Below are 26,107 nucleotides of genomic sequence, written 5' to 3' on the forward strand. Positions count from 1 at the left end.
ATTGCCCTCTCTCTCTATCTCTCTCTCTCTGCCCCTGTGTGTGTGTGTGTGTGTGTGCGTGTGTGTGTGTGTGTGTGCGTGTGTGTGCGCGTGCGTGCGTGCGTGTGCACACCTCATGATACATGATCGTAACGGCTTTTGTGTTGGACAACTTGTGGCGCAGGACACTTAAATCAATCATTCCATGTATTCACCCCTAAACATACACTTTCCTCTCAAGTCATATTGTCTTTTGTTTAAACAACTTTCAGAGAATTTATTTTTATCTTGACTTTTTTTTCCATTTAGTTATTCATAAAAGATAGATAAAATTACAGTATTGGATCTACATACACAGAATCCAAAAAACAGTTTCTCAATCATTAATTCATCCCTGTAAATGAAATACAGTTATTATTGTTTTGTTTTTTTGTCCTCACCTTATCTTAAGTAAGCACATGCTATTGTTTTGTTTTTGCATTTTGAGCTGTTTTTGGAAATCTGGATAACTTAACAAACAGAAGGTCCATATTACTGACTGTTTCCAAAGCTTTCAACCACATCTTATGAGAATCCTCAGCAGATGGAGTTTCTCACTTGAGAACAAGAGTTGCTTTAAGCTCCACTTTTAATCACTTTTAAGAGAGTTTATTTTCTATCCTCCCACTCCCTCCTACATTGTATAAATCATACTCCATATGTAACATGAAGCCTTTAGACACAGCTGCTTTCTCTCTAAATATATCCAAATGGATATACTGTGTTCTATCCTCAAACCACACAACTGGCATGCACATTTAATCAGCTCAATTTGGTTGATGTGTTCATTTTGCCTCCTACCATGTTCAGTGAGTTACATACATTTCACAGACATACCGTTGATTCAGATATCCACCAATAATGCATTTAGAGCCATAAATACTCCTGTGCCTACACACATGCATACACATGCCTCTAACACTTTTCCAAATGGATTCACAAGCTACCGCTATGATGTGGATGACTCATGTATACTCAAGCACACACACCGGCAGTCAGTTCCACACACAAACACCCATATACACTGTAATTCCCCTCACCTGAATTAAATGAGTCGTGGCTTTATGAGTAATGCAGCTGTCCCCTTCTCCCTTCTTCCCATTGAATCACCCACACACACAGACCTCCCCTATCCTCCTTGTTTTTATTTTTTGTGTTTTTTTTTTTTGCTCCCCCTCTCCTCCCCCCTTTCCTATCATGTAGTCATTATTTATCCCTATTCTTATAACTCCCTGTTTTACGCCTCCATTCATCTCTTTGCATTACACACTCCTTTCCCTCTTTTTAACTCCCCCTTTCTATCCCGACTGCTCTTCATGTCCCACCATGCCCCCCCCATTCTGCATCCCATAGGGGGAATGCCATCAAAAATTTGCACAATTGTGATTAATGGCGTTGATCTGTTTGCATGGCTCTCTCTCTCTCCATCCTCCCTTCCCTCTGTCACTCTCTTGCCCTCAACATCTTTAGCGTGGTGGCCCACATCCGAGTGGCCTAAGCATCTTCATTAACTAAATCAAATCAAAGTGTAATTTCATTTCATTTCATCCGTTTAAAGAGCATTTCACAGGGTCACAGGACAGTACACTCCACAGCAAGAGTGGTGTAAGATCTTAAAATATCTAAAACGCCTGAGGGATTAAAAGGTTCATACGATAGTTAACTAGATCTTCTTTTCAATTGAAGGCCAGAAATTTTTTGTGAGAAAAACTTCTGATTCACATGATGGTCACACACATAACGATCACTTCAGCTCTGACTCAGATATGCGGGACAGTACAGTGTGTTTGATTTCGTGCCAAACAGCGTCCACTAGATAGCACTTGTATGCATTGTAGTGCTAAATAAACACCAGACACACAGACGTTGGACTGGTAATCCTCTTGCGGCAAAGCATTAAGTGTCTGTTTATTTGCCAAAACGAAAGCTCTCAGTGCGTGTACATATTGCATTCACAGCAACATAACTTCAGTAAGCACTCACCCTGGTTATGAAAAACCTGATGAAGATACGAGGCTATAATAAGAGGGATTTACCACGAGCAGCTTGGATAATGAGGCGGGCATGCGTTTCTCTCAGGTTATTGTAGGTTCCTGCAGGCTGTGTAAGCTCACTTTTCATGGAAATAGTGAGAAAATTTTATTAACGCAGGTACAGCAATATTTATGAGTGGTGATATGGAGATGGATATAAACAGCTTATCCCAATGCAGATGTGTGCTATTATCTGAGGACAGACTCATAAGTGAAAGAGATTGTGTGATATCTTTGAGTGTACAGTAAGTCTTGACCGCCTCGCCAAGCTATTTCTGTGTCTCATATCGATGTTATTACTGTATGAGTTGTTGGCTAACATCATGCCCCGGACACCCCTTCCTCCAGGTTCTGCGAGGTGGCCAAGGAGAACGGCATGGACATCTTCCGTGTGTTTGATTCCCTGAACTACCTGCCAAATATGCTGCTGGGGATGGAGGCTGCTGGAGCTGCAGGTGGCGTAGTGGAGGCTGCCATCTCGTACACTGGCGACGTGTCTGACCCAATGAGGCAGAAGTACTCCCTAGAGTACTATGTGAAACTGGCAGACGAGCTTGTCAAAGCCGGGACACACATCCTGTGTATAAAGGTGAAAATAAAACAAGAATCTAGTGTTTTAAGTGATTGCCTTGAGAGCTGTTGGTGGCTTCTTAAAAGTTCTACAAAAAGCCTTTTTTTTTCTTTCCTGTGATAGTCTAAAGACTGTTCCCTGCCAATCTGCCACCAAAATAACATAAAAACAGCTATGATAGAAGTCCTTTGGCATGTAAGGTATTTAAATTGACTAATGGCGTTCCTAGTTATTATTTAATAATGTAGGCAAACTGCAGTGTGCAATTTTATTCACTTTTTTTATGCTGTGCTAAATATGTAATCTATAACTACCACTACTACTCGCTCTACTTCTGTCGCTGCTGTAAGGTTTGGTTCTACTACTACTGAAATTCAGTTACATACATACATAGATAAAATCTTAGTTTTTCAAGAACCAACTTCACCATTGTATCACGGTGAAGTGAAACATTTTTACACGCAGAAAACAAACATGCTTTTTTGATTAGTATTTTGATGAATAGAAAACACTCGCATGTTAACTGTTGAACACAGTTGAGTTTTTTTCTATTGCCTCCTATTGAAATAACTTGTATACTTGAGCTGTTTATCTAAATGAATAGACTGATAATGCTCACATTAAATTAATTTCTTCATTCAAGCATGACAGAATATTTTCAAACGTGAAAATGATAAACTCCCGGTCTACGGCAGTGTGAACCATAACGCGCAGCAGTGGCAATCTCATAAAAGGCTTGCACAGCTAATGAGGTTAACTTTTAAAAGAGGAAATTAGCATGCATTATAACTTCAAGGAGTGCAATGTTCATCAAAGGGGAGTGCAACTAAACATCTAAGCTCTGTCTGGGATTTTCTGTTAATATCAGTTAGGATTTATACATTCATTTTATACAAGATTTATACATAAATCATCTTTGCAAGACTGTGAAACCCTCAACTTTAGTCTGTGTTGTGTTGTTCTAATTAATAATTTCCAAGTACATGTTTAATCATTTTCTTGAGTTCTACAAAAATGGGATTTTTTTCAGCAAAAAAAGAATGGTTTCATGGCTTTTTGAACCAGATCAATTCAAACTAGCTTTCTCACAAAGATGTCGTTGGGTCTTCAATTAACAGAATCAAATTCCTAAAAGATGAACACTCGCTTCGACCCAACATCCTAGGTGGCAGTTTTAACTTTAGATTAATTAATCAAAGCAAGACACATCGATTATTTGGACAATTTCAGTCATCAATACCCCTTCTTTTCCAGTTCTGATCACCTGAAGGATTTCACTTGTTCTTTCTGCTTCCATTGTTTTGTCTGTTTTTACTTGTTTGAATACACCAAATTATCAGCAGTTTGTTGTGTGTTCCAGCTTTCATGAGTAGCCTCGGGGCCAGTGCTGTGTGCACATTCTTTCACTAATGAGGACTAAGACAGGTGGCTGAAATTAATCTTGTTTAACTTAGTCCAGGACTCCATATGCAAAATTTAGATGTGTTGTAGAAAGCCACTTAAATCACATGCAGATTAAAGTCTATTTGTGTTTCAGTTTATTTGAGTCCAGGAGTCCAAAGAGTGTTTGAAATGTATGTGGATCTAAAATAATCTATAAGAGAACATACATGTTAATGTAGGATGAGAGATATTAAGCTTAATGGAGTCACTAGCAGATATTTCTCCAATATATTGTGTCAAAAGTCACAGAAATGTTTCATGTCATTCTTCACCCCTTTTGCTACTCCCTCGTGTCCTCCTCTCTTTCCCCACCCTTTCTCACCAGGATATGGCCGGCTTGCTGAAGCCAGAAGCCAGCAAACTTCTGATCGGTGCTCTGAGAGATCGTTTCCCAGATGTACCCATCCATGTGCATACTCACGACACAGCTGGAGCTGGTGTGGCCGCCATGCTGGCCTGTGCTGAAGCTGGAGCTGACGTAGTTGATGTGGCTGTGAGTATTCATCTTAACTGTACAAATCCCCCGTGTTAGTAAAGGTCAAGGTTGTTTTGCATGATTCTCACTTTTCATTATATATATCTAAAACATGATTAAAATGCCTCTGAGAGGTTTTAAATTCTTAATCAATATAAAACAATCTAATGTTCTCATTTCAACTCATGAAGGTTATGGAAAGTGAGAACCTCCTTTAACTTTAATTCAAAATTTACATCAGGGTCACAATACTGTAGGAAGCCTGTCATGTAATTTTAACTAAAATAGCCATTTGAAGGGCTAGGTCCACACACCAGCTACCCTAACGACATAAACAAACATTCATTTTCTAGCAGCTTCTGCAGTTTGCATTGTGAAATGTCACTGAAACAATTGTTGAAGCCAGTAACATTTCCCTTACTGTGTTCACTGACGCATGCTGCCAGCATGGGCAGTTTCATTAAAACAATTGGCCGCTGTTTGCAGTGTCGGGCCATTCTGCTGTTCAGTTACTTGTAACACTGTATGAAACAAACAACCAACTGTCCACCATGGATCAGACGCACTTACTGAAAACATTTCTTTGTATTGATTCTTCTGGTTTATGTAGTTAAGCCGTGTCTTTTCACTCTGCCAAGGAATAAAACATTCATGCACAGTAATGAACAAGATGAAGCGCGCTCAAAAAACACTTGACAGGGCAGAGAAGACAGACAAGCTAAAATTCCTCTACTTTTTGATGGGAAGATGCTTTTTTGTGCTTTCATTATATGATGATATATATTTGCACACATCTTTCAGAAATATACCCATATGATTTGCAGACTAATGCACCGCACCTTTCACTCCATGTATATAAAGTCTATTCACTAAAGCGTGGACCCACATAATGCACTTTTACAATGATTAAGGTTTTTAGTCAAACAGTATCTATATTGATTGTCTCTCTCTAGGTCGACTCTATGGCTGGCATGACTTCTCAGCCCAGCATGGGAGCCATCGTGGCTTGCGCCAAGGGGACCAAGCTCGACACCGGTGAGTGGGCATCCGAACATTACTAATTCTGAGAGTCTACTACTTTACACGAGGGAAAAATCTATCAACAAATCAATAAATGACAGCGCATCACTAATTATGGCCCTAAGTCTGAAAGACTGACGCATTCAGCTCAGTGATAACGTACACAGCCACTTATGAGGGTTAGATGGAAAACAAAGAGACAGACAAAAGAAAGGGACGGGCAGAATCTATAAAAACTGATGCTCTGTGAAACAAAACATTCTTGATCCAGGGAAATGGAAATGATGAACAGTTCCAATAGTTATGAGTGGCAGATGAGAAGTATCAGCACATTAGAGGCTTATATACCCATCTGCTTGTACATAAACCTATTGGTTGTAGAACTGAATAAGGTGGTTTTGTTTTCATCACAGCATGCTAAAAACTACAGCTACTACTCTGACCAAATGAGCAACTCTTTCTGTAGGGTTTAGTGGTTAAAGGCTTCTCCTAAGGCAACCTTGAAATAGTTGTTAGCTTCTCATTTACTTACTTTACTACTCAACCCACATTCTATGTATTTGTATTGGAGACGTTTCAGTCACAAGCCTGCCACTCTGCACTCTGGACCACCACTGCTTTACTCTGTCTTCGCAGGAGGTCGAACAATAAGTGGAGGGATGAATTTATAATGTGTGCATTCCCCTTTGGGTTTTTGTTGTCCACTTTGTTCTGCTCAATGTAATTTTCATGGGCTGTGGAAAAAGCTGTAGCCCCTTCCTCCTCTGATAACTGACTGGGCTCAGTGACCTCTGCCTTGCACAGTGATGGATGCAGTGTGGCATATATCTATTAAAGCAGCCAGATGTAAAACTCCTGTTAAAATTGAAGGAACAGGAAACTGAAACTGATGTGGAGTTTGCTGCTTAGTTATGCAGACTAATGCTATTGGGAAAACTGACTCAGCTCTACTAACTAGATCTGATAGCTCATTTCCATTACTTAGAACCACGAAAAGCCCTGTTAATTATGTTTACACTATTCAGACTACACAGGTCATGTACTGTCTGCTGCTGTAGTGCAGTATACTATCAACATAAGTAGCTTGTTACTGTGTGGTAGTTTTTAATGGACAACTTTTTGTCTTCTGTTCTGATGATTTGGATACAGATACTTTACTGTTTACCATCTATGCATTAAAGAGACCATGTGATCTTAAGATAAAACTCTCACTAATGCATGTCAATAAGTTTGATATGCCATAGTATTATGATTAGCCCTGATCCTAATAATAATAATAGTAATAATAATGATAATATACAATAATCTTTGTCCAGCCATGTTCAACCTCTGTGGAATTGAGCATGCTTTTGTTTGGCTGTGTTACCAAGCTTGTATGTGGTACTGTTTGTAAAATCATGAAGGCTTCCTGCAAATTGTCCTAGTTTACATACATCTCGCAGTGCATGCTTTACTTTAAATGTTATTTGTGTATCTTGCAGGAACCATAAAACACTTTAACTGTTTAAATAGTAACTTAATACCAGCCTGAGAAACGGTGTTTGACTGTGCTGTCAACCTCTGGTAAGAGGTGTGGTCAGAGGGTTTTTTGCATTCGAAAGTGATGTCATAGTGTACTGACATTTCATCAAGGTGAGAACTTAAACCATTGTTCAGTAGCAACAAGAATTTCAGCTGGTGTTCAGTTGCTCTTTAACAATATAGGCTAATAATAATAACAATAATAATAATAATAAAAAGCAATGCTCCTTGTGAACAGGCTTCTTTGCTGGACTCATCATTTCTGTAGCAATATTTAACAGTCATGTAGGGAGAACTCGGTAGAAGAGGAAGCTATTTCTGTAATAGTCCATAAAGCAATACAACAACAGAGCCATTAAGACATGCTGTAGTGGTGATGTGTGACTTTTGCTTTGAAGGGAAAACCTCTTGCTTCACTGCTGCTCTTTACATCTACACACTTAACCAACAGCCGAATGCAACAGGTTCACATCCATTCTGTGGAACTGGTAAATATTGTTCTGGGCAAGGTAGGAAACATGACATATTACTGCATCAGAGTGAGAGAAACTCTCCCATCCAGTTAAGTGACAGAATATCAATTTGTGAGCATACAGTACCCAGAAAAAAAGGAGAGGGGGAGAGAAAGACAAGGTCGTTACTCAAGAGTGAGAGGTTTTCAAGTCTGTCAGTTTATTCATGGAATTTCAATTTGCTTCACTTGGGACTGAGAGTCGGTTGCAGGATGTCTCCCATACACACTCACACATGTGTGTGCATACTTAGATTCTATCCTGATGTGACCCCGATACATGCATTATGAATGCACATGCAGACAAACTCCTCCTCACTTCCACATTCTTTTATACTTGTCACCTTGTGCTCATCTTTTCATCTCTTCCTGTCTATATGCTTTTCCCCCCTTCCATCTCTGTTCGTCCATCTCACTACATTTGTAATCAAGCAGAGCACTGCCTTGGATACTTCTTTCTCTTCATGATTTTAGTCTGTTTACTGCTTTCCTTCCCTCCGTCCCTCCCCCCTTTCTCCCCTCTCTCTTACAAAGCAGTATACAGTGCTGTGCTGTGAGCTTTGCCTCCTCTATCTTCCTCCCTCTCTCTGCTCTCATGCCTTTTCCTATCCCCCCGCTTCTTTTGCATTGTCTCTATATGCTCTTCCTCCTTCCCTCCCTCTCACTCAGTGATAAAGTAATTAATAGAACTTCACATACCAGTTTCACCTCCTCAAACTCCCTCTCTCTTTGCTCTTTCTCTTCCAATCCCTCAGTATCTCCCTCAGTATCTCTTTGTCTTGAAGACATGGCAAAAGCAGAGGGTACTGGTTAATTCATCTGTCTTTAAACTGTCTCTGTATTTATTCAGTCAGCCACACTGTGTGCACACACACCCATACATTTTGGCGTTAAAACAGGTCATACATATTCACAAACACTTGTGCAGCTTAATGGTGAGACACATTAAGGTGACCTTTGTGTTTCTCTGACACAGCATTTAAAGCATGTTTCATGCATGGATTTAATGACAGTGCAGCCACTCAAGATGTAGCAGACATCAAACACATCATGTGGAATATTCACACACACAAAGCATAGATATTACTATTACTACTATAACCATTTCTAGATACTCAAACCAGACAGACTCTCACAGCCACTGAACCAGACAGGGAGGCAGGTGAACCCACATTTAGCTCCCTGTCTTCATCTGAGTTCAGTTTTCCCTCCCTTTCTCCCTGAATCTTCTTGCGTCTCATCTGTCTTCATCCATGTGTCTTGGTTGGCCCTCATTATGTCATTTAGCACAAACTGTGGTTGTGTGGCTGTCTCTGGTGTAAAAAAGGTATACAACTTTACAACCATAAATATGTGCCTGTGTCTGTTTGTCTCCTGCAACAGTGAGTTTGCACTGCTTATGAGGTGTATATTGATGGCACTTTGTCACTGCCAAGCAGGCTCCTAAATGACTGATCTGTGGATATGCACGTGCTTGTGTGCCTCCATGTCTTTGGTATACATACACATGATAGAGTGATAGTGGTGCGTAGTCATAATACATATATATGTGTTTATATATATAGCAGCTCGGAAGAAGCAATGCTGGATTGATTTCTTGCCTGATTTTTCACACATTACAAGTTTACAAGCTACAACATTTGCTTGCCATTAGCTGTCCTCCATATTTATAGAAAACAGTGTAAAAATATGCTGTGAAAAAAATATGTTAGGTGATCACATTGAGTAGATACAACACAGTACTGGTGTGGCCAACTTTGCTGTTGGTTGAGGAAGATGCTTAGTGATGGCAGCACTCCTCGCCATGGTGCTTTTCTAATCATTTAAATTAGTTGATTCAGCTTTCACAAGACCTTCCTGCTCTCATAGGTGTGTTGTTTGCCTAATTAGACTTCTCCTTGGGAAAGCGGAGGCATGTGGAAATTATGAAATATCTCCAGCACAGCTACAACATAGGTGAATGGTTTTAGTGAAATGCACTGTCAGTCAGAGAACTACAACATGCCCTCTTTTAAAGCATTTTCATTTCAGACCAATATTTAACAATCCATCACCTAGCCTAACCTACCTCGGTACAGGAGAGCAGACTGCAGTGTATCCACATTTTTGTATCAGGGCAGAGCTCTTTTGTGTTTTCAGCTGGGAGAACTCAGTTACTTCTCTCTGTTTTGTTCACTAACTGAAGCCATGAGTGCATGATATGTGCGTATGAGATGTTCAGCTGGAGGTGGGTCAACAGAGCCGTCACATTGAAACTGCCGTCACTTCCCCTTGTAAATGGAGGTTGTAATTTCACAATAGAAGCATAAATGAAAGCTACAAAAATGGTGTTCTCAAACAGAGAAGGAAATGGACCTAATTACTGGCTGGCTTGGCAGGCAGCTGAATTTGAGAAGCAACAACATGCACATTAATTTCACATTAATTTCACAGTAGCTCCATTTCCCTGCCAAGATCACAGTGGAAACACACAAACACTTTTTGGAGTACGTACTCACTTTGAATAAAAAAAAAAAATCAAGCCTGTCACTTAGTTGTTGTGCATGTATCAAGCTAAGTTTGTCTCATTAACATGGCTGATTTTTGTCATCATTAGCCAAAAGCTCAATGTACTGCCATGTCTGTCACGGCATTAAAGCAGATTCTTCCTTTCAAGGTAATCAGCTTTAGCACACCTTAACTAGCTGCAGCAGAATGTCATGAATATGAGCAACAGATGTTTTTTTTTTTTTTTTTTTATAAAGGATCACAAAATATCACAGGGATTTAATGAGCGGCTCTGATGTAGCAAAGGCAAGATGAAAATGCAGTGAATTCAAGTTAACTTAAAGGCTAATGGTACACTTTACCTACACTGTTGTTCAGCCCTTTAAACCATTTTAAGTCGTACATTTTCTTGACTTAATGTGATTTTTTAGAGCTGTCCAAAAGTGGGCTTCTGGCAGATGATACACAGTAGAAATGTCTTGGCTGACATTTTGGTTTGCTGACTCTTTGGAGAGTGAGGACCCTGGTATAGTAAATCATAAAAACCAGCACACTATGCTGTGGTTGGAGACACATCCACCTACCTGATGGGTTGGCAGACATTTCGTATGCTTAAAAAAACATCAAACATCAAACTCAACAGCATAAGCCCAGTGCTGTCACAATTTACTAGCTGTCAGAAGTTTTGAGATGACTAATTCAGATAAATGGCAGGTTGCCACACAAGCTTTCACAATAATTCCACTATATTTATAGTAAATATCACACCAATTCCATCTCCCTTTCAGGAGGGATGGCAAAAATGATCACAAAGTGACAAATTTTGCCTTTAAATATGAAGTGGCAATTAGTCATTTCATATTCATATTCATCTTGGTCAATGCAGCATATGATTCTAATGAACCCAGTTCAACCCATTATTAAGTCAACTTAATTATAAAGCTTTTATTTCTCCCTATGTTCCACACTGAAAACACAAACATACAGTATCATCAGTGTTTTTGCATATGTTGTTTCCGCCTTCAACAGCATTGCCATAAGATGAATGGTATCAGTGTTGTCAAGTCTCATTAAAAGAAAAAAGTCCATGGTGACCGTCTCTCTGATGTCATTCTGCTTTGCTCTGTCGCAGGCATTGCTCTGGAGAAGGTGTTTGACTACAGTGAATATTGGGAAGTAGCCAGAGGCCTGTATGCTCCATTTGACTGCACCGCCACAATGAAATCTGGCAACGCTGATGTCTATGAGAATGAAATACCAGGAGGACAGTACACCAACCTTCACTTCCAGGTACAGTGAGCTATTCTGGTCCATTTTTATTGTGTTATTTTTTGGTTAGTGATTTGATTCTGAAGCGAAATAATTTTAAATGCATTAGGATGGAGTATTGGAGGTGGTTGGTGCATCTGAGAAGATGTAAACATGGGATTAGCTCAGTGTAACATTACATTTATATTCACTGTTGTTACGTACAATTCCAACTCAATGCACCTATAAAGTGTTTTTGCATTTGTTTGACAGCTTAAGGAGTGTTGGCACAGAAAATATTCAAATATAAATATATATATATATATTTAACCTCCTAAGACCCGAACTCTTGCATGGCGTGCATTTTTAATTTCTCTTTGCTATTTAGGCTGATTGGGACCTGAGAAAAACAATGTCCACATATGAGGACATTAGTTTTAAATTTTGATTACTGAGTGGCAGTATAATATCCTCATCACCAGGCCCTTGTTGATAAAAAGTTAGTATTGTGGTCTAGAGAACCCAAAATGTGAGGTCCACATATGTGGACGCCAGGTCCTAGGAGGATAATATTCAACATTTTCAGAGGTGTACAGTCTTAGTTTTAAAAACATCAATCTACTTATTTTCTCTTACTTCTGATAATGATTATTAATTCTGATGAATTATTGTCTTTACAACAATACAACATTTTCTTTTGTTAGTGTGCTCAAAGATACTGAAGAAACTGAATGAAAATGTTGCTTGAACAACTTATTTTCTGACGGGGTTTTTTATGCTGTATGGCACATTAAGTATGAACAAGAATCAACAGTACGCTGCACACAGTTACTTTCTGAAAACTGTCACAGACTAATTGAAAGAGACTGAATCTACAGTACTTTGCAAAAATATGTGGGTGTACAACCCAAAGCAATGTTGTGACCTGTTTATATCAATAAGAATTAAACTAATGCACTACGGAGCAAATTACAGTTTTCAGTGGATGTCATACTAGCCCATTTGCCCTTTGCTACATGAGCATCTTCACCATGAATTTAAGAGCTATGTGTGTCGCTGCACAAATTATTAAGACAAAGGTTGACAACAAATTGCCCAGAATATGCCTTGACTTTTCCTTAAACAGGAAGTAACAAAAATGTAATTTCACTCTACTAATTCACACTGTTACTTGTTTTTCACTGTGATTGATTGCAGGCTCATAGTATGGGACTGGGAAATAAATTCAAGGAGGTGAAGAAGGCCTACACTGAAGCCAACAAACTACTAGGGGACCTCATTAAGGTGAGACATTAACATAAAACATCACAAATCCAACTTAATTATCATGAGTGTAGCATGTAGAATTTGCACACATTTCTACATTTAATTTATCTAGAGTTATTCATGCCAGAAAATCATGATTTTGACTTGGCAGGAAAGAATATATTCAAAAAATGGTATTATTATCCTATCACACAGAACAGCTTGAATCAGTGATGGTAAAATAAACTGTTATGAATGTTACACAATTGCATGAAAAAAGTCAGGCACGTAGTGTATTTCAAACTTTCTCACTTTCTCAATACATTGTGTCTAAGACAAGTTCAAAAAAAAGATGTGCAGAAAATACAAGTATAACTTTGGCATGTATTTGATATTTCTGCTTTGGCACCTGTCATACTGGTTGCTTCTGCCAAGCTGCCCCTCTTTCTTTGCATGGCTGAGTCAAACAATCCCAGATTAAGTGTGGTACATCCAGCGTTCTGTGCTGTCTGGATTCATTTTAAGCCTCAGTCTGTTTGACCTTCCCTGGCTTCCTTAAGTAACTGGAAGGGAAAGTAAGTTTTTTTTCCCATTTCTTTAACTAGATATTTTTACCCTAACCTGACAAGCACAAAATATTTTATTTTTGTCCTCATACCAAGTAGTTTTAACTGAGCTTCATCTTTTATTTCAGCAGGACAGTCTCATTCAGCACTGATACTGAGTTCTGTTATTTGTATCACCTACTTGTTATGTTAATTTGGGTAGAAACTCCAGTAAACTAGTTTTGGTTTGACTTCCTTAAGGAGGACATTAATCGCAGTCATGGAGAGGGTGCTCTATTGCCAATTCTGCAGTCAACAATTTCATTCTCAGCCTAAATTCACCTCTTGCCTGCCTTTTTTGTTTTTCATTATCTTTCATTAATTCTTTTGGTTTTCTCCCTTCATTATTTACCATCACATCTTAGTAATAGATTCATCCCTCTTTTGTCCTGTTCACACTGGCGCTGTAATTATTTTGTTCTCTCTTTTGCATTCTCTTTCTTTATCAAACCACCCTCTCACTTTTCTTTTTCACCTTTCTTTTTCTCATTCTGTCACTGCTTTACACACATTTATTAGCCAGCCATCTTTTCTTATTTTTCCTCTCTTTCTCGTCAAAGACATGCTTTTCTGGATTCCCCATTACTCTACCTTCTCCCTCTCTCTCTCTATCTGTCTTTCTCTTTTTTTTATTGTGTTTCTGTCTCTCTCTCAATTTTCCTTTTTGGGTCCCCTCTCCCTAATTTTCTTTCCTCCTCTGTTTTCCTCATCAATTCCCCCCGACCTCCTCTACCCTCTCCCCATGCTCTCTATCAATTCAATTAAGACTCGGCAGGCTTCACTGCACAAGCCAATGTTGGCTTAATGTGCCTATGGGTCCTGCTATGCTCTCTGTTGTATCCTGTTAGCTTGACAATGGTTGCGTCTCTCACACTGTTGGCTTGTCGATAAGGGAGGAGGAGTGTGCTTGTCAGATATAGATATAAAGAAGACACATCACACACTGCACTGTCAGTAAGGAGAGCAACCAAGGTATATACATTGACTGTGATCTCCCACACTCACATTCACGCACACACACACACACACACACACACACACACACACACACACACACACACACACACACACACACAGCACTGCAAAGCCATATCTCTGATACTCAGAGCTGTGGGTGAAGGATTGTGCTTGTCAGTGGACTTAATTTCAGACAACTTTACACCAAATGGATAAAATATTAGGAATATTTACAGGAATGTTTTTGTTGAGTACACTGCACCTCCTCACTATCAAAAAGACAAACAACTCTCATTATGTCAGATTTTTAAAAAAGTTGTAACCTTTAATCATCAAATCATTTGCATGCAAGTGATTTGCATTTAAGTGATTGCTCACTTTCACAAGCTTATTAATTCTTGTTTGTTTTTTAGCAACGGTGTCCTGAATTATTAATATTTTATCAAATCATCATAAACCTAACTGTTTGTAGCTTAATGTTAATTCCAGATGTGCAGTCGAGTATAATCATTACATTGCTCGCTGAGCACACAGTGCAAATTCACAAAATCTGCCTAAATCCATGGACTTGATTTACAATTATAAAGGACCTCTGCTCAGCAAAATGAAGGGGTATAAAATATCCTCAGCGTTAATACTGTTTTGAATAGTCTGTTGAGAAAGTTGGAGGTCAGATCAAATGTCTGTACTGTACAGCAGGTGGGAGTATGATCAGTGGCAGTAGATATTTCCCACCATGCTAGGTAAATGGCATATATTTAACGGATGTGAAAGGTTATTTGTTGTTACCCAAAAATGTAAAACGCTATTGAAAGAGAACTATTTACTGAGAGCATTTATTGATCTGAGAGACGGCAGTTTGGGCAGTAAGTCAAGCACAGGTTAGGATCTACTGTATGTGTGAAGAGGTCCATTCAATTTATGTGATTCACAAAGGAGAAAATGGACTGAGGTGCAGAACAGACGAGAAAGGGTGTGGGTATTATCAGGATGCTGTCTTCAATTGAAGTACACTTCATATCGACTCAGTATCTCTAAAATAGAGAGAGCCTGACTTCTTTTCAAAGTGGCCTCTTAAGGCTGAGATGATTGTAGTTCTACACAGCCTCTTTGTTTTGTGAGGTATTTTAAATTTTAAATTGAAGCTTTTCTTCAAAGTAAATGTGGATCACATCTTCCACTGGCCTGCCTGAAATGTTTTTCAGCCTTTATATGATTGAACATTGTCTAACTTACTCTCATCTTGAATATTTTATTGTGTTATTAGTGTTAGGCTGCATTTTTTCCCCCATCAGTGATCTCTGGTTAAAATAGATGAGTGTGGTGAATGTTCACTGGAAGAGGGGAATGCTAAATTGAAAGGAAAAAAAAAACAGAGTGTGTTTCTGTTGAAGAAGCTTTGAAAATGGAGACAGAACAACTGATACAGATGAGTGGTGAGCAACTGGAGAACAGCCAGGGAGAGGATGTTTTTGCCTCCTCACAGAGATGTTCTGTAACATGTCATCATGTATTATGCACTCCTTGGCTGATGCACACCTGCCAGTCGCTTTTCTCCTCATCATCCTCCTGGTCACGTAGTGGTGCCCTTGTTCAGCCCACAGTGTTGTAACATCACTTGAACAGTATGACGTCAAAGCTGACAAACCCCCTTTGTCAGAAGATGATAGTAATGAGTCATCACTACTATTTCTAAAGCTACTCATTATTTTTGCTTGAGGGAATATTTGCTGAAGCAACAGAAAAAATCATGTAAAACATACATGAACAGATCCTACAGGCACTGTTTTAATAATGTAATCGCTGACAATTGTAATGACGCAGTAGTGTGTGTGTGTGTGTTTCATTTTTAAGTACACAAGTCCACAATATCGTATATATTACAGTAAAGTGTTTGATTAATTGGCTAATATATTATCAGTTATTGTACAGATTTTTTTTTTTAAACTGATCGATCGTTAGCAGAGGTGGACGAAGCACACAGCTCCATTACCGGAGTCAAAGTATAGATATTCCGCATGGCAGTGTGTGTGTTGTGTGGTGTGTATTCATGCATGTGTCAACAGGAATTGCGGTAGATGCAGTTTCCACAGGAAAAAACAACAAAAAAACAATCAACTTAGTTCCACACCTCTTTCTTTTAACAGCCATCGTTGGGCCACTGTCCAAAAATGCAGTGAGCACAACATGACTGACAGTGTAGGAGTTGGCTCTGATTGGTTTTTCTCCAATTCTGTGTAATGTAAAAGTACAATATTTGTCTTTTAAGTGTAAAAACTCCATCACAACTACACAAAGCCCATGATGACATCTTTAAAGGAATATATAAAGGAAATACGATCTCTTTCAGCAGAGACTCTAGAAAGTAACTGTTGTCGGCTCTCATAACCTCCTTTGAAAGCACAATTTGTCACACTGTTTTTTGAACAGATTAAACAAACAAGATATAACATGTTTATGTGCTTAGATGTCCTTGTAGGAGGATGTTGTTACCCTTGGACAGAGGCAGGCTAAGCTAAGTTAACTGTCTGTTAGCTGTAGCTTTATCTTTACTGTTCAGACATGCGAATGGTATCAATCTGCTCATTTAAATCTTGGTAAGAAAATGATTTTGAATATTCCCTCAATATGTTACACTATTCATTTACATGTCTTCTTTAGTCTGACCAACAATCAAAAACAAAAACATATTCAGTTTAACTTCACAGAAGACTAAGAAAACCAGAAAATGTTCACATGTGAGAGGCTGGAAACGTACTCAGTTAATCCATTATTGGTCTCAGCTCTGTTTAATCACAATGTAACAGTCTAATCTTGAAGAGCCAGAGTAGTTTATTTACTCAAAGTCCTGAAACTGTCACTGACTAGCACACAGCCAGAACTAAAGTTTTCTGACTCTCCAATGCCTCCTTCCACTCCTCCTTTGCTTTTAACATACATTCCTATTCCTGTCTCCTTCCCCTTTTCTTTCTCGCTCAGCTACATCTGTCACAACATGAGCTTGTCAATATAAGAAGGGCAAGTTGTATATGTATTTGTGTGTGTGTGTGTGTGTGTGTGTGTGTGTGTGTGTGTTTGTGTTCTGTCTTCCTTTCTTACCTCACTTATTCTGTCACTTTCCTTTTGCAATTACAGGCACGTATTCACTCACCTCCACACTGTTAAAACACAAACACACACTCAGTCTCTCTTACTTCAAGGTGGAGCGACTCCTTGTATTGCCTGTGGGGCTGCAGATGTCTATTGCTTTTGTCTGTTTTCCTCTGTCTCTCCTCCCCTCGGTTCATCGGCCTATCCTTTTCTTTCTCCCCTTCTCTTACTCTTCCTGTCACTCTCTTCTTCACCCTGTCTGCCAATCTCTCCCTCTCCACTTTCATTCCATTTCATCTCCTTCTTCATCGCTCCCTCCCACTTTCCTCATTTCAATTAGACTTCCTTCATGTATCCCTAATCTCCCTATCGTTCCTCCACTCCTCCTCTCCCTCTCGGAGTCTCTCCTCTCGTTATCACTCCTCTCTCCTGTCTCCTCCTCTCCTGACAGGTACCATTCTTCACTCTGCTCCCGGCTTGGCTGGCTAGCATTATTTTGTGTGCGCGTGTGTGTGTGTTGTATTTGCCCTCTCTCCATAACACTCTCATACAGATGCACACACGCTGTTCTGGGTGATATAATCCTTTTGCCCATTAGGGGAGTTCAGGTTTGGATAGAGTTACATTTCAAAGCAAATTTGACCAAAGTACACAGACACATGACACACAAGCATACAAACAGATGCAAAATAACTGCCATACAATCTTACACACACACACACGCCCCAGTAGCTGATTTCTGCTGCCAGCAGTGTGGAGTGACGCAGGACCACTTAGTGAGAACTGTACATTAGTGAAAGTGAGAAGATGGACTGAAGGAGTAGCAGCGTGAGAGAGAAAAGGGACACAGATGTAGTAAGAATAGAAAGGTCTTATGTATCAAATGCGATGAATAGCGTTTTGAAGATCTGCATAAGGATACAAGAGAACAGACATGGACAGATCAGAGGGCTGAATGCTGCTGCATGGTGAGGGGAAGAAACAGTGTTTCTCAAAGCAGTAAGGTATGACATGTTTCCAGGAGATTTACTATAGACATTCATGGTCCCCAGAGGATGAATCCTTATGACTTTGGTGACTCCCTGACTTTTCTTCTTGCGCCAATAGTAGGGTGACATTTGCGGCTCAGATTGAAATCTAGCAGTTCTCTGACTTTTCACGTAATGCCCTCATCAGCTAAATATTTCTGTTCTGTACTTTTAAATACCTTTAAAACTAACAACATTCCCATCAGCCTCAAATGTACTTTCTGCCAACTACTACTTTGCTCTGGCAAAAACACTAATATTTGAATGACAACCAGTGTGACATATTTTTAAAAATACTTCATTCCTAATTGTTCAGTATGAATAGACTGTATTCATCACACCCCTCATCTTGTACATCTTTGCTCACCCAACACTATGTGATAGCATGAAATTGTCTTGTTTATTCATAAATTTAGATTAACTATATAATACTTAATCTCTCAACATTTTCATCCTCACCAGATTAACCCTTTTGTTATAGTTTACAAAAGAAACCTTTTTTTGTCACCACTCTTTGGCCAATTCTGAATTTTACTTCAACATGACTGCCAAACATCAAACACATATTTTGGACCTTAACTTTTATCTGACAGTTCCATCAGTGGTTTGCTTCATAACAAAGTAGCGTGGATATATATTTTGTTTTATTTGTTATAAAATGTGGTTTCTGACTTGAGATAGAATAACAACTGGCCCTCAAAAAAGATTACTTATATCACTCCAGTCAAAAGCTAAACTTCCCCTTTAAAATATGATTACATCCTTAACAGTGTACTCTGTATATAAAAGACAGATATGAACTACTGACATAATGACATTATCATATCTGTTAGACTAAGGGGGCTCTGCAGTGAATAGTTAAGAGTCTGAGCTCAGCTTCACACAGGAACAGAGGAAATTATATTTTTCTAACCCTGCATGGCCAGGATGTGATTTACCCCACCTCGTCTTAAAATATAGAAAAGCTCACACATCATATGTAGCTCACACACAGTTGGAATAAGATTTCCTTTTCCTGTGTGTGAGGCATCCAGAGAGAGTTGCAGGAGGGTGATTCATCAACGGAGATTGATAATGGGAGTAACACTCCTGATGTTGCTGTGGATCACGAAAAAAAAGAAATATCCGGCAGATGGACAGAGGAAAAGAGGGATGGGAAACAGGTGATCCATGAGGAAAGAGTAAAAAGTCAACATCTTGGCTTTTACTTTGAAGACTGAAGATAGCAGTTAAGTGGGTTAGAGTGGGACGAAGTAAGAAGGATGGTTCATGAAGTAATAAAGAGAAGAGTAACAGTTCTTAACTTTGCAGCGGAAAGGATGAGAGGACTGGACTCTGGAGACAGAAAGAAAGAGGAAACAATAGAAAAAGAGAGGACGAGGTGAAGGTAAAGGAGGGATGCATACGCATGCTGCTTTTTTTGTGTGTTTTAGATATATTTCAGAACTCTGCAGTAAGCTTTTGTTCCACAGCTATACCAAGTTAATGGCCTCTCCAGGGATTTTAGCAGCCCATTCAAATCTCTTAAGCTTCTCTGTAAACAGTCATTCTGTTAAAGCAATTTATCATTATCTTCTCTGTTCATGAACCCAATCAAACTGAGCTTTAGGTGTTGCAGAAAGGAAGTATTGAAGGCAAGTGCACACTTGTTTCTATTGCTATCAGGAGGCGTTTCTTCTCTTGTATCTTGCTGCGAATGCACTGATTTATTTGCAAGGATGATTTTAAAATTTGCCAATTGGTTGCGACCTTTAACAGGCCTCCTGGGCTGGTTTTGAAGAGATATAGCTCATCACTGGAGAATTATTTGCTGTGACACCATTTTCAAATAACGAGTGCCAGAACAACTAGAATATATGGCCCTGATCTGTCTCATGAACGTCCAAATAGAGTTACACAGTGGGAAGAGCTATTTCAGGTGCTTCTAGTCCCAGAAGTAAAAGTCCTCTTTGTTCTCTCCATAGACAATGTGAGGTGACTCACAGTTGGAGTGTTTCTACGGGTTGGATGGTTATGAAATTCTCCCTGTTAAATAATCAGTGCAGAAAATAAAATTTTATTATAAAAAATTTAAGGTACAAGCCTGTGTAGAAAAATATTCAAGATGAGAAGTTAACCAAGACTCCCAAGGTATATTTCAGCAAGAAACATTCAATCATTGATCTTAAAATTAAGCAGGTGGAGGCTGAAGATTACAGTGTAGAGAAAACTGAAACATAATCTGCTTTTTAATTCAGTTGGATAAATTTTCGATGAATGCAGTATTGAATGAAAGTATGAATGCAGCATTGTGTTTTGTTCTGGCTACTGCTCTGATCCCCGCCTCTGACTGACGACTTCTCCATAGCAACGGTGGCCAAGGATCAGTGGTATTGTAGTATTTAGACCTGCCATGTCAAGGTGACTGAAAAAAATCTAAATGTCCCGCCCATACAATACAGCACAAAATCAGATTTTCAGGCTTTCACTACAGAAAAAATCATAAACCATTCTAACCATTCAAATCTGAGTAAATACTAATTAAATATTCCATATAGCCAGAAAAATGTAAACACATCAAAATTACAAAACCATTTCAATTTCTAATCATCTGCACACTAGAATATTGCAGGGTTTTGGTGAGACATTTCATGGAAAATTTAGACGCTTAAATCGTCATCATACAGTAGAAAAGAAAATGGGACTCGCTCTCCACTCTTCCAAATCACACAGCTCACACAGTCTCTTTTCCTCCATTATATTGTTGAATCTGCCAACATCAATAGCCAGTGAAAGAATATTGGCTCTTAACTGTGCAATTAAGACCGCTGGCTACCAGATAAGCGAGATGTAACATATGATTTAGGGCCTAGATTCTGTTTGATATGCATATATGTACTCAATTTTTTTTTTGCTTTTACAAAAGATCATTGTAAACCATTTTCCTTTTTAAATTCCGATAAAAGCTGATTAGGGTTAACATTTCAACACACACCCAAACACACATACTGGGTGGATTATTCTGAAAGAAGGTAAATTGAGTACAAATTTATAACAGAAAGCATGCCTTGCAAAACAGGAGAATAGAGTTTGAAAGATGTTGGCATTTACCGTGCAGGGAAGAGCTAACAAAACGCAGTTTGCATTATAGGAGGTGTAGGAGCCCGTGTTTTTGAAGGTTGACCTATACAAGGAGGACTACAAGTCAGGATAACTGGGCCTTGTGGAAGTACAATGATATAATGATATACTATATATAGAATATGCTTAGTGTGCAGCTTATCTAAATTGTAGCATTCTATCATTAATACTGCTGTGTTTGCACTGATGGCATTTGCTATCTACAACAGGTTGGAAAGATGATTGGTAGTCCTGTCATCTCCAGAGACTAAAGGCACTTACACACACACGCACACTCTTACACGCACTCAAGTTATACTGTGCCTGTTCAAAGACTAAAGTGATCCCAGGAGTTCAGCTAGCCTCACAAGCACCCAACCCCCAGGAGGGCTGTGGTAATCCCAGAACTGCATTTGTGCATGAGCCCATTCATATATTTCATGTCTCACTCTGGATAATTTGGCATCATATCTCTTAGAAACACACCAAGTGTCAAGTTATTTTGTCGGGTAATTCTTTGGGGAATGTCAAGTTGATCTATATTTGTTCACCTATTCTCTCTTTTTTTCTCTCTGCCATCTCATAGCACTACAGTGCCACAGAAATAGGCATCTCAAAGTGTGGGCCTACTCTTTGTTCTCTGAAGTCCTTAAGATGTCAGTGCTGAAGTTTATAGCTCCCCACATATGTGTGTGGCTCAAACACAGGACAGTGGCCCTCTGCTGGTGGGTCCCAAATAAGAGAGAAGGTTTAAATTTGAAAGATGTTGGGTCTTTAGGAGAGTGACACAAAGTTATCACATTTTTTCACCTCCCTCTTTCTCTTATTAATAAAACCTGATGAACAGAGCATGAGTACAAAGTTACTCAAAGTTTTTTATTGTTGGTGGGTCACATTAATTGACCCCTCTCCCTGAGTACTAAATGGAAGTGAACTGGAATTCTTAAATCTGGTTTCCATTTATTACAGTACAAGAGTAATGTGTGCAATTGATATTTGCATCAGTGTCCTGTTTGCAGTCAAAAAAGACTCCACTTATCACCATTATGCTAATAAGGATCTCCATTATCATAATGATATGCCATTATAAATAATGAAAGAATGAATACATGTGACTTAAATGAATGTTTTCCCTGCTCTTTGTTCTTCCCTCTTCATTTTCAGGTTTATTCTGTTTCCTCAGAGAGGACTGTGTAGTTTTGTTCATGGATGCCAAATCAAATGATTAAAGAGACCGTATAGGTGTAAACATCTTTTCATTTCTCATTTTGCTCTCCCAGCCCTCTCTTTTCTCCGGGTCAGTGGGTACTTAGTCTTCGTCGACAGCATATTCAGTTAAAAAAAGACTGTGTCGCCACTTTTCTCTTTTGTTGAAATCATTTTGGATGTGCATTCTTACCTGCGTACCTGACAGGAAACTACACAGCAGGACTGGGTGCAGCTTGACAAACAATTGCAACAACTTCTAGTTTTGTAGGGAAAAAACTAAAAGCAAGATTACACCATGGGAAACTGTAATATTATCCTGATAGATTCTCTGTGTGAGTTTCCCTGATGTTTGTCAGATTAAAAAAGCAGTGGTCACATACCAGAGAGAAATAATTACCTCTACCTTGTTTTAAACAAACTGAGATATCGTGTGCAAAAGCTGTACTAATACATTGTGCTCAGCCTGTGGTGAAATAGAAATACCTCACTGAGGGCTACACAGAGCTGAGATTAGCTCTTCTCTTCATCCTCCACTTCCTTTCTTTTCCTAAACAAAGTAAGGGATTCAATATTACCACTGCAAGATAAGTTTGATACACAGTTCTTTTTATTTCCTCTCTCAGGTGACTCCATCCTCAAAGATCGTGGGTGACTTGGCCCAGTTCATGGTGCAGAACAACCTGACCAGGGCAGAAGTGGAGGACAGGGCCGACGAGTTATCCTTCCCCCTGTCTGTGGTTGAGTTCCTGCAGGGGTTCATTGGGATACCACATGGAGGATTCCCTGAGCCATTCAGATCTAAGGTAGTGTAGTTTTCCTGTACACACACGCAGTACATCAAACCTTTTCCTTCAGTGTTTTAATTTCTGTCAGAGACTTCAAATTATTCCCACTGAAGAGTTCATGAACATGAATTAAAATTTAAAGGCCGTTTAGAGGAAATGTAACATCTACACCTGTTTCAATCAGGAAAGACACAAATTAACACAAATGAATAAACTTTATTTAATAAAGACTTTGGTGTTGACCCCGTTGATGAAAGAGATGTATAGGGATAGAGCAAGTAGGAGTAGGAGCCAATCTGAGATCCCCCTGAGGGAGCCTTAGGCAAGGCCTTGACACTCGTAATGGAAGCTGCAATGAGTGTCAAGAGAGAGACAACAGAGGTAAGGTGGTTTAAATGTTTTTTCATTGGATGAAAGGAAAACCTACACACAGATCCCAGTGAAATCATTGGATAACATCAGAGAAGTGTGATGATGAGATGAGACTGTCTGACATTTGTCTTCCTTGGTCTTAAAAGTGTGACTTAGGTAAATACACAGCTGTATAGACTACAACACTTGTCCTTTTTATGAACCAACACATTACACAAACACATGCAGGAGAGCCAATTTAAAAGCATGTGTGTACACACAAGTGCCATACACACACACAAATTCTGTCACATGCTTGGTTACATCTGACAGTTATGAGTCCCCACGAGGAAGTTAAAAATGGTGAAGAAAAGCGTGATATTGTTCTGTCCTCTCATCTCCTGAGTTTCTTTACCTCTGTCTACCTCTCTTGTGTCCTCTTTCATCACTGCAAACAGCAAAGGACACAATCTCTGCGCATCAGGGGCCAACAGCTTTAAGTCTCCTTGGGAGAGTCACATGAACACACACACATGCATGAATAAAGGCAAATTTGTCACACTCTTCCAAATCCCTGTTGACACATTGGCATACCTGACACTTCCCAAAAAAATCAGAATGTAGTTTTTATTATAAAAAAAGAAGATAAACTAGTAGAACTGTTTTTTCCCCACTAAAATCTGCAGATGCTGAGTGTTTCATCATGTATTTTCATTGAGCTGGCTGGCACTTAAAATGTGAAATATCTGGTGTGATACCATGTCTGCACTTTTTAACAACAGACTCATTAGGTCACCTAGTGTGGCTGAGAGTTTGTGAGTGTGTATGCACTCGTGCAGCTCCAGCACATCTGTAAACATTTTTGCAGAGCCTGAAATGTTTCTGCCAAAGCTAAAAGATAATTAAAATAGAATTAGTCATCTTTTTTATGCCTATTTTTGATGAACATCGATTAAATTAATTTTTTCCATTAGTGTCAGTGTAATCTTTATTGTTAGCTTTTTGTAAAAATCATTGCTAAATTGTGTTTTTATGAACCGATCTATCCATTTATTTGTGAATTAATTTGTCTCTCTAGTTACTCCCTCTTTGTTTACCTCTCTGTGAAACAAACCTCTGTCGTCCTGTCACCCTTATCATCAAGTTGTCCTTTCTCCCGTCTCCACTGGCGTACAGTTGGAGGATTGTATGATCAAAAGTTTTTCATTTAGCTTCCCAGGCAGCTCCACTGTTGACAGTCTGGGGGATTTTTCAGTTTTGACACACACTCTCCAACCTATCACCCTCTACCTCTCTATTAGTGTCTCTCAATCTGTCTTATATTTCTCAAAACATGTGGCAAGGGAGTCATTGCTGTTAAACAAACAAGATGGGGGACATCTTCAGTGTTCATTCAAAGATTTGCATTTTTATTTTCTATTCTCAGTCAGCACTGGAATACTTTATGCTGAGATAGACTGGCCATTCTTTAGCATACATGAATGCAAAAGTTCACATTTTGGGCCAGTTTTTCTTCCATTACCCTCTATGTATCGTAGAGGGGAATATTTGCAATCCAACTCTTTGCTTTTGCACAATGCATTTTACATGAGGCTCAGCCAGCTTGCACCATTCATTAAGCATTTAAACAATGTGTCAAAGCTTTAGCTTGCTTTATAGTGTTCAGAGTAAATCCTCAATGCTTACTTTATGTAGTAATGTCAATGCCAATTTCTCATCTCAGCCACAAAAGTCAGAGTATTCCTCTAAATCTCCCCTACAGATATTCATACCATGACAACAATAACAATCCACCCTCAATGTTTAATGCACAAACACCAGGAGGCTTCCTCACACACAGCTTACTGAAGAATTGACTCACCATCCCACTGATTCAGTTAAATTCAGAGTTCAGCTTTGCTACAAACCATTTTTCCTTTCCTTTCACAGTGTTTGCATTTGTGTGCCCGTGTTTATGTGAAAGCTGCAAGTTTGAGATAAATCTGATAAATGTTACTGTCACTCACACCATATCTTGTGGTACAGTTGGAGTATAAATCCAATTGGAGTAAAACTTATATAAGTTAAAGTAAAAATTGTTTAAAGGGAAGAAAGTGGAATATTATTGAATGAAATTATTTCCTAAAACAGCTAGAGCTACATTGGTAGTGGTGGCATGCTTCATGACAACTAACTGGAGGCAATACTTAATTGCATCTGTTCATCTTGTGTTTATTCGGCTGTTATTAGAAGTTCTAGTTTGACTAGTGTATTAGCAGCTGCAAATGTTCTGTTGGCATGTAAGCACAGGAATATACTCACGGTTACATATTGCATGCAAGACAGCGAGATATCTGCATCCCTATGTGCCATAGCTGAAGGTTTGCATGCAAGCAGCATGGAACAAGTATTGTTTCTTTAATGGAGCTTTT

At 39.0% G+C, this 26,107-nt stretch overlaps 1 protein-coding gene across 1 annotated transcript in view; it reads left to right on the forward strand.

Moving 5' to 3' along the window:
• Window positions 1–26,107, forward strand: part of pcxb (pyruvate carboxylase b) — a 284,512-nt gene that overhangs the window by 236,793 nt on the left and 21,612 nt on the right. The window contains exons 17-22 of the mRNA XM_023404085.2: window positions 2,400–2,640; window positions 4,391–4,558; window positions 5,494–5,575; window positions 11,212–11,369; window positions 12,525–12,611; window positions 23,184–23,363. Of these exons, the coding sequence (XP_023259853.1) occupies window positions 2,400–2,640; window positions 4,391–4,558; window positions 5,494–5,575; window positions 11,212–11,369; window positions 12,525–12,611; window positions 23,184–23,363 (916 nt within the window). The remainder of the gene's footprint in view (window positions 1–2,399; window positions 2,641–4,390; window positions 4,559–5,493; window positions 5,576–11,211; window positions 11,370–12,524; window positions 12,612–23,183; window positions 23,364–26,107) is intronic.

The sequence above is a fragment of the Seriola lalandi genome, unplaced genomic scaffold, assembly GCF_002814215.2.
Source record: "Seriola lalandi dorsalis isolate HSWRI2012SDOR001 ecotype SW California unplaced genomic scaffold, Sedor1 jcf7180002054216, whole genome shotgun sequence".
NCBI classification, from domain to species: domain Eukaryota; kingdom Metazoa; phylum Chordata; class Actinopteri; order Carangiformes; family Carangidae; genus Seriola; species Seriola lalandi.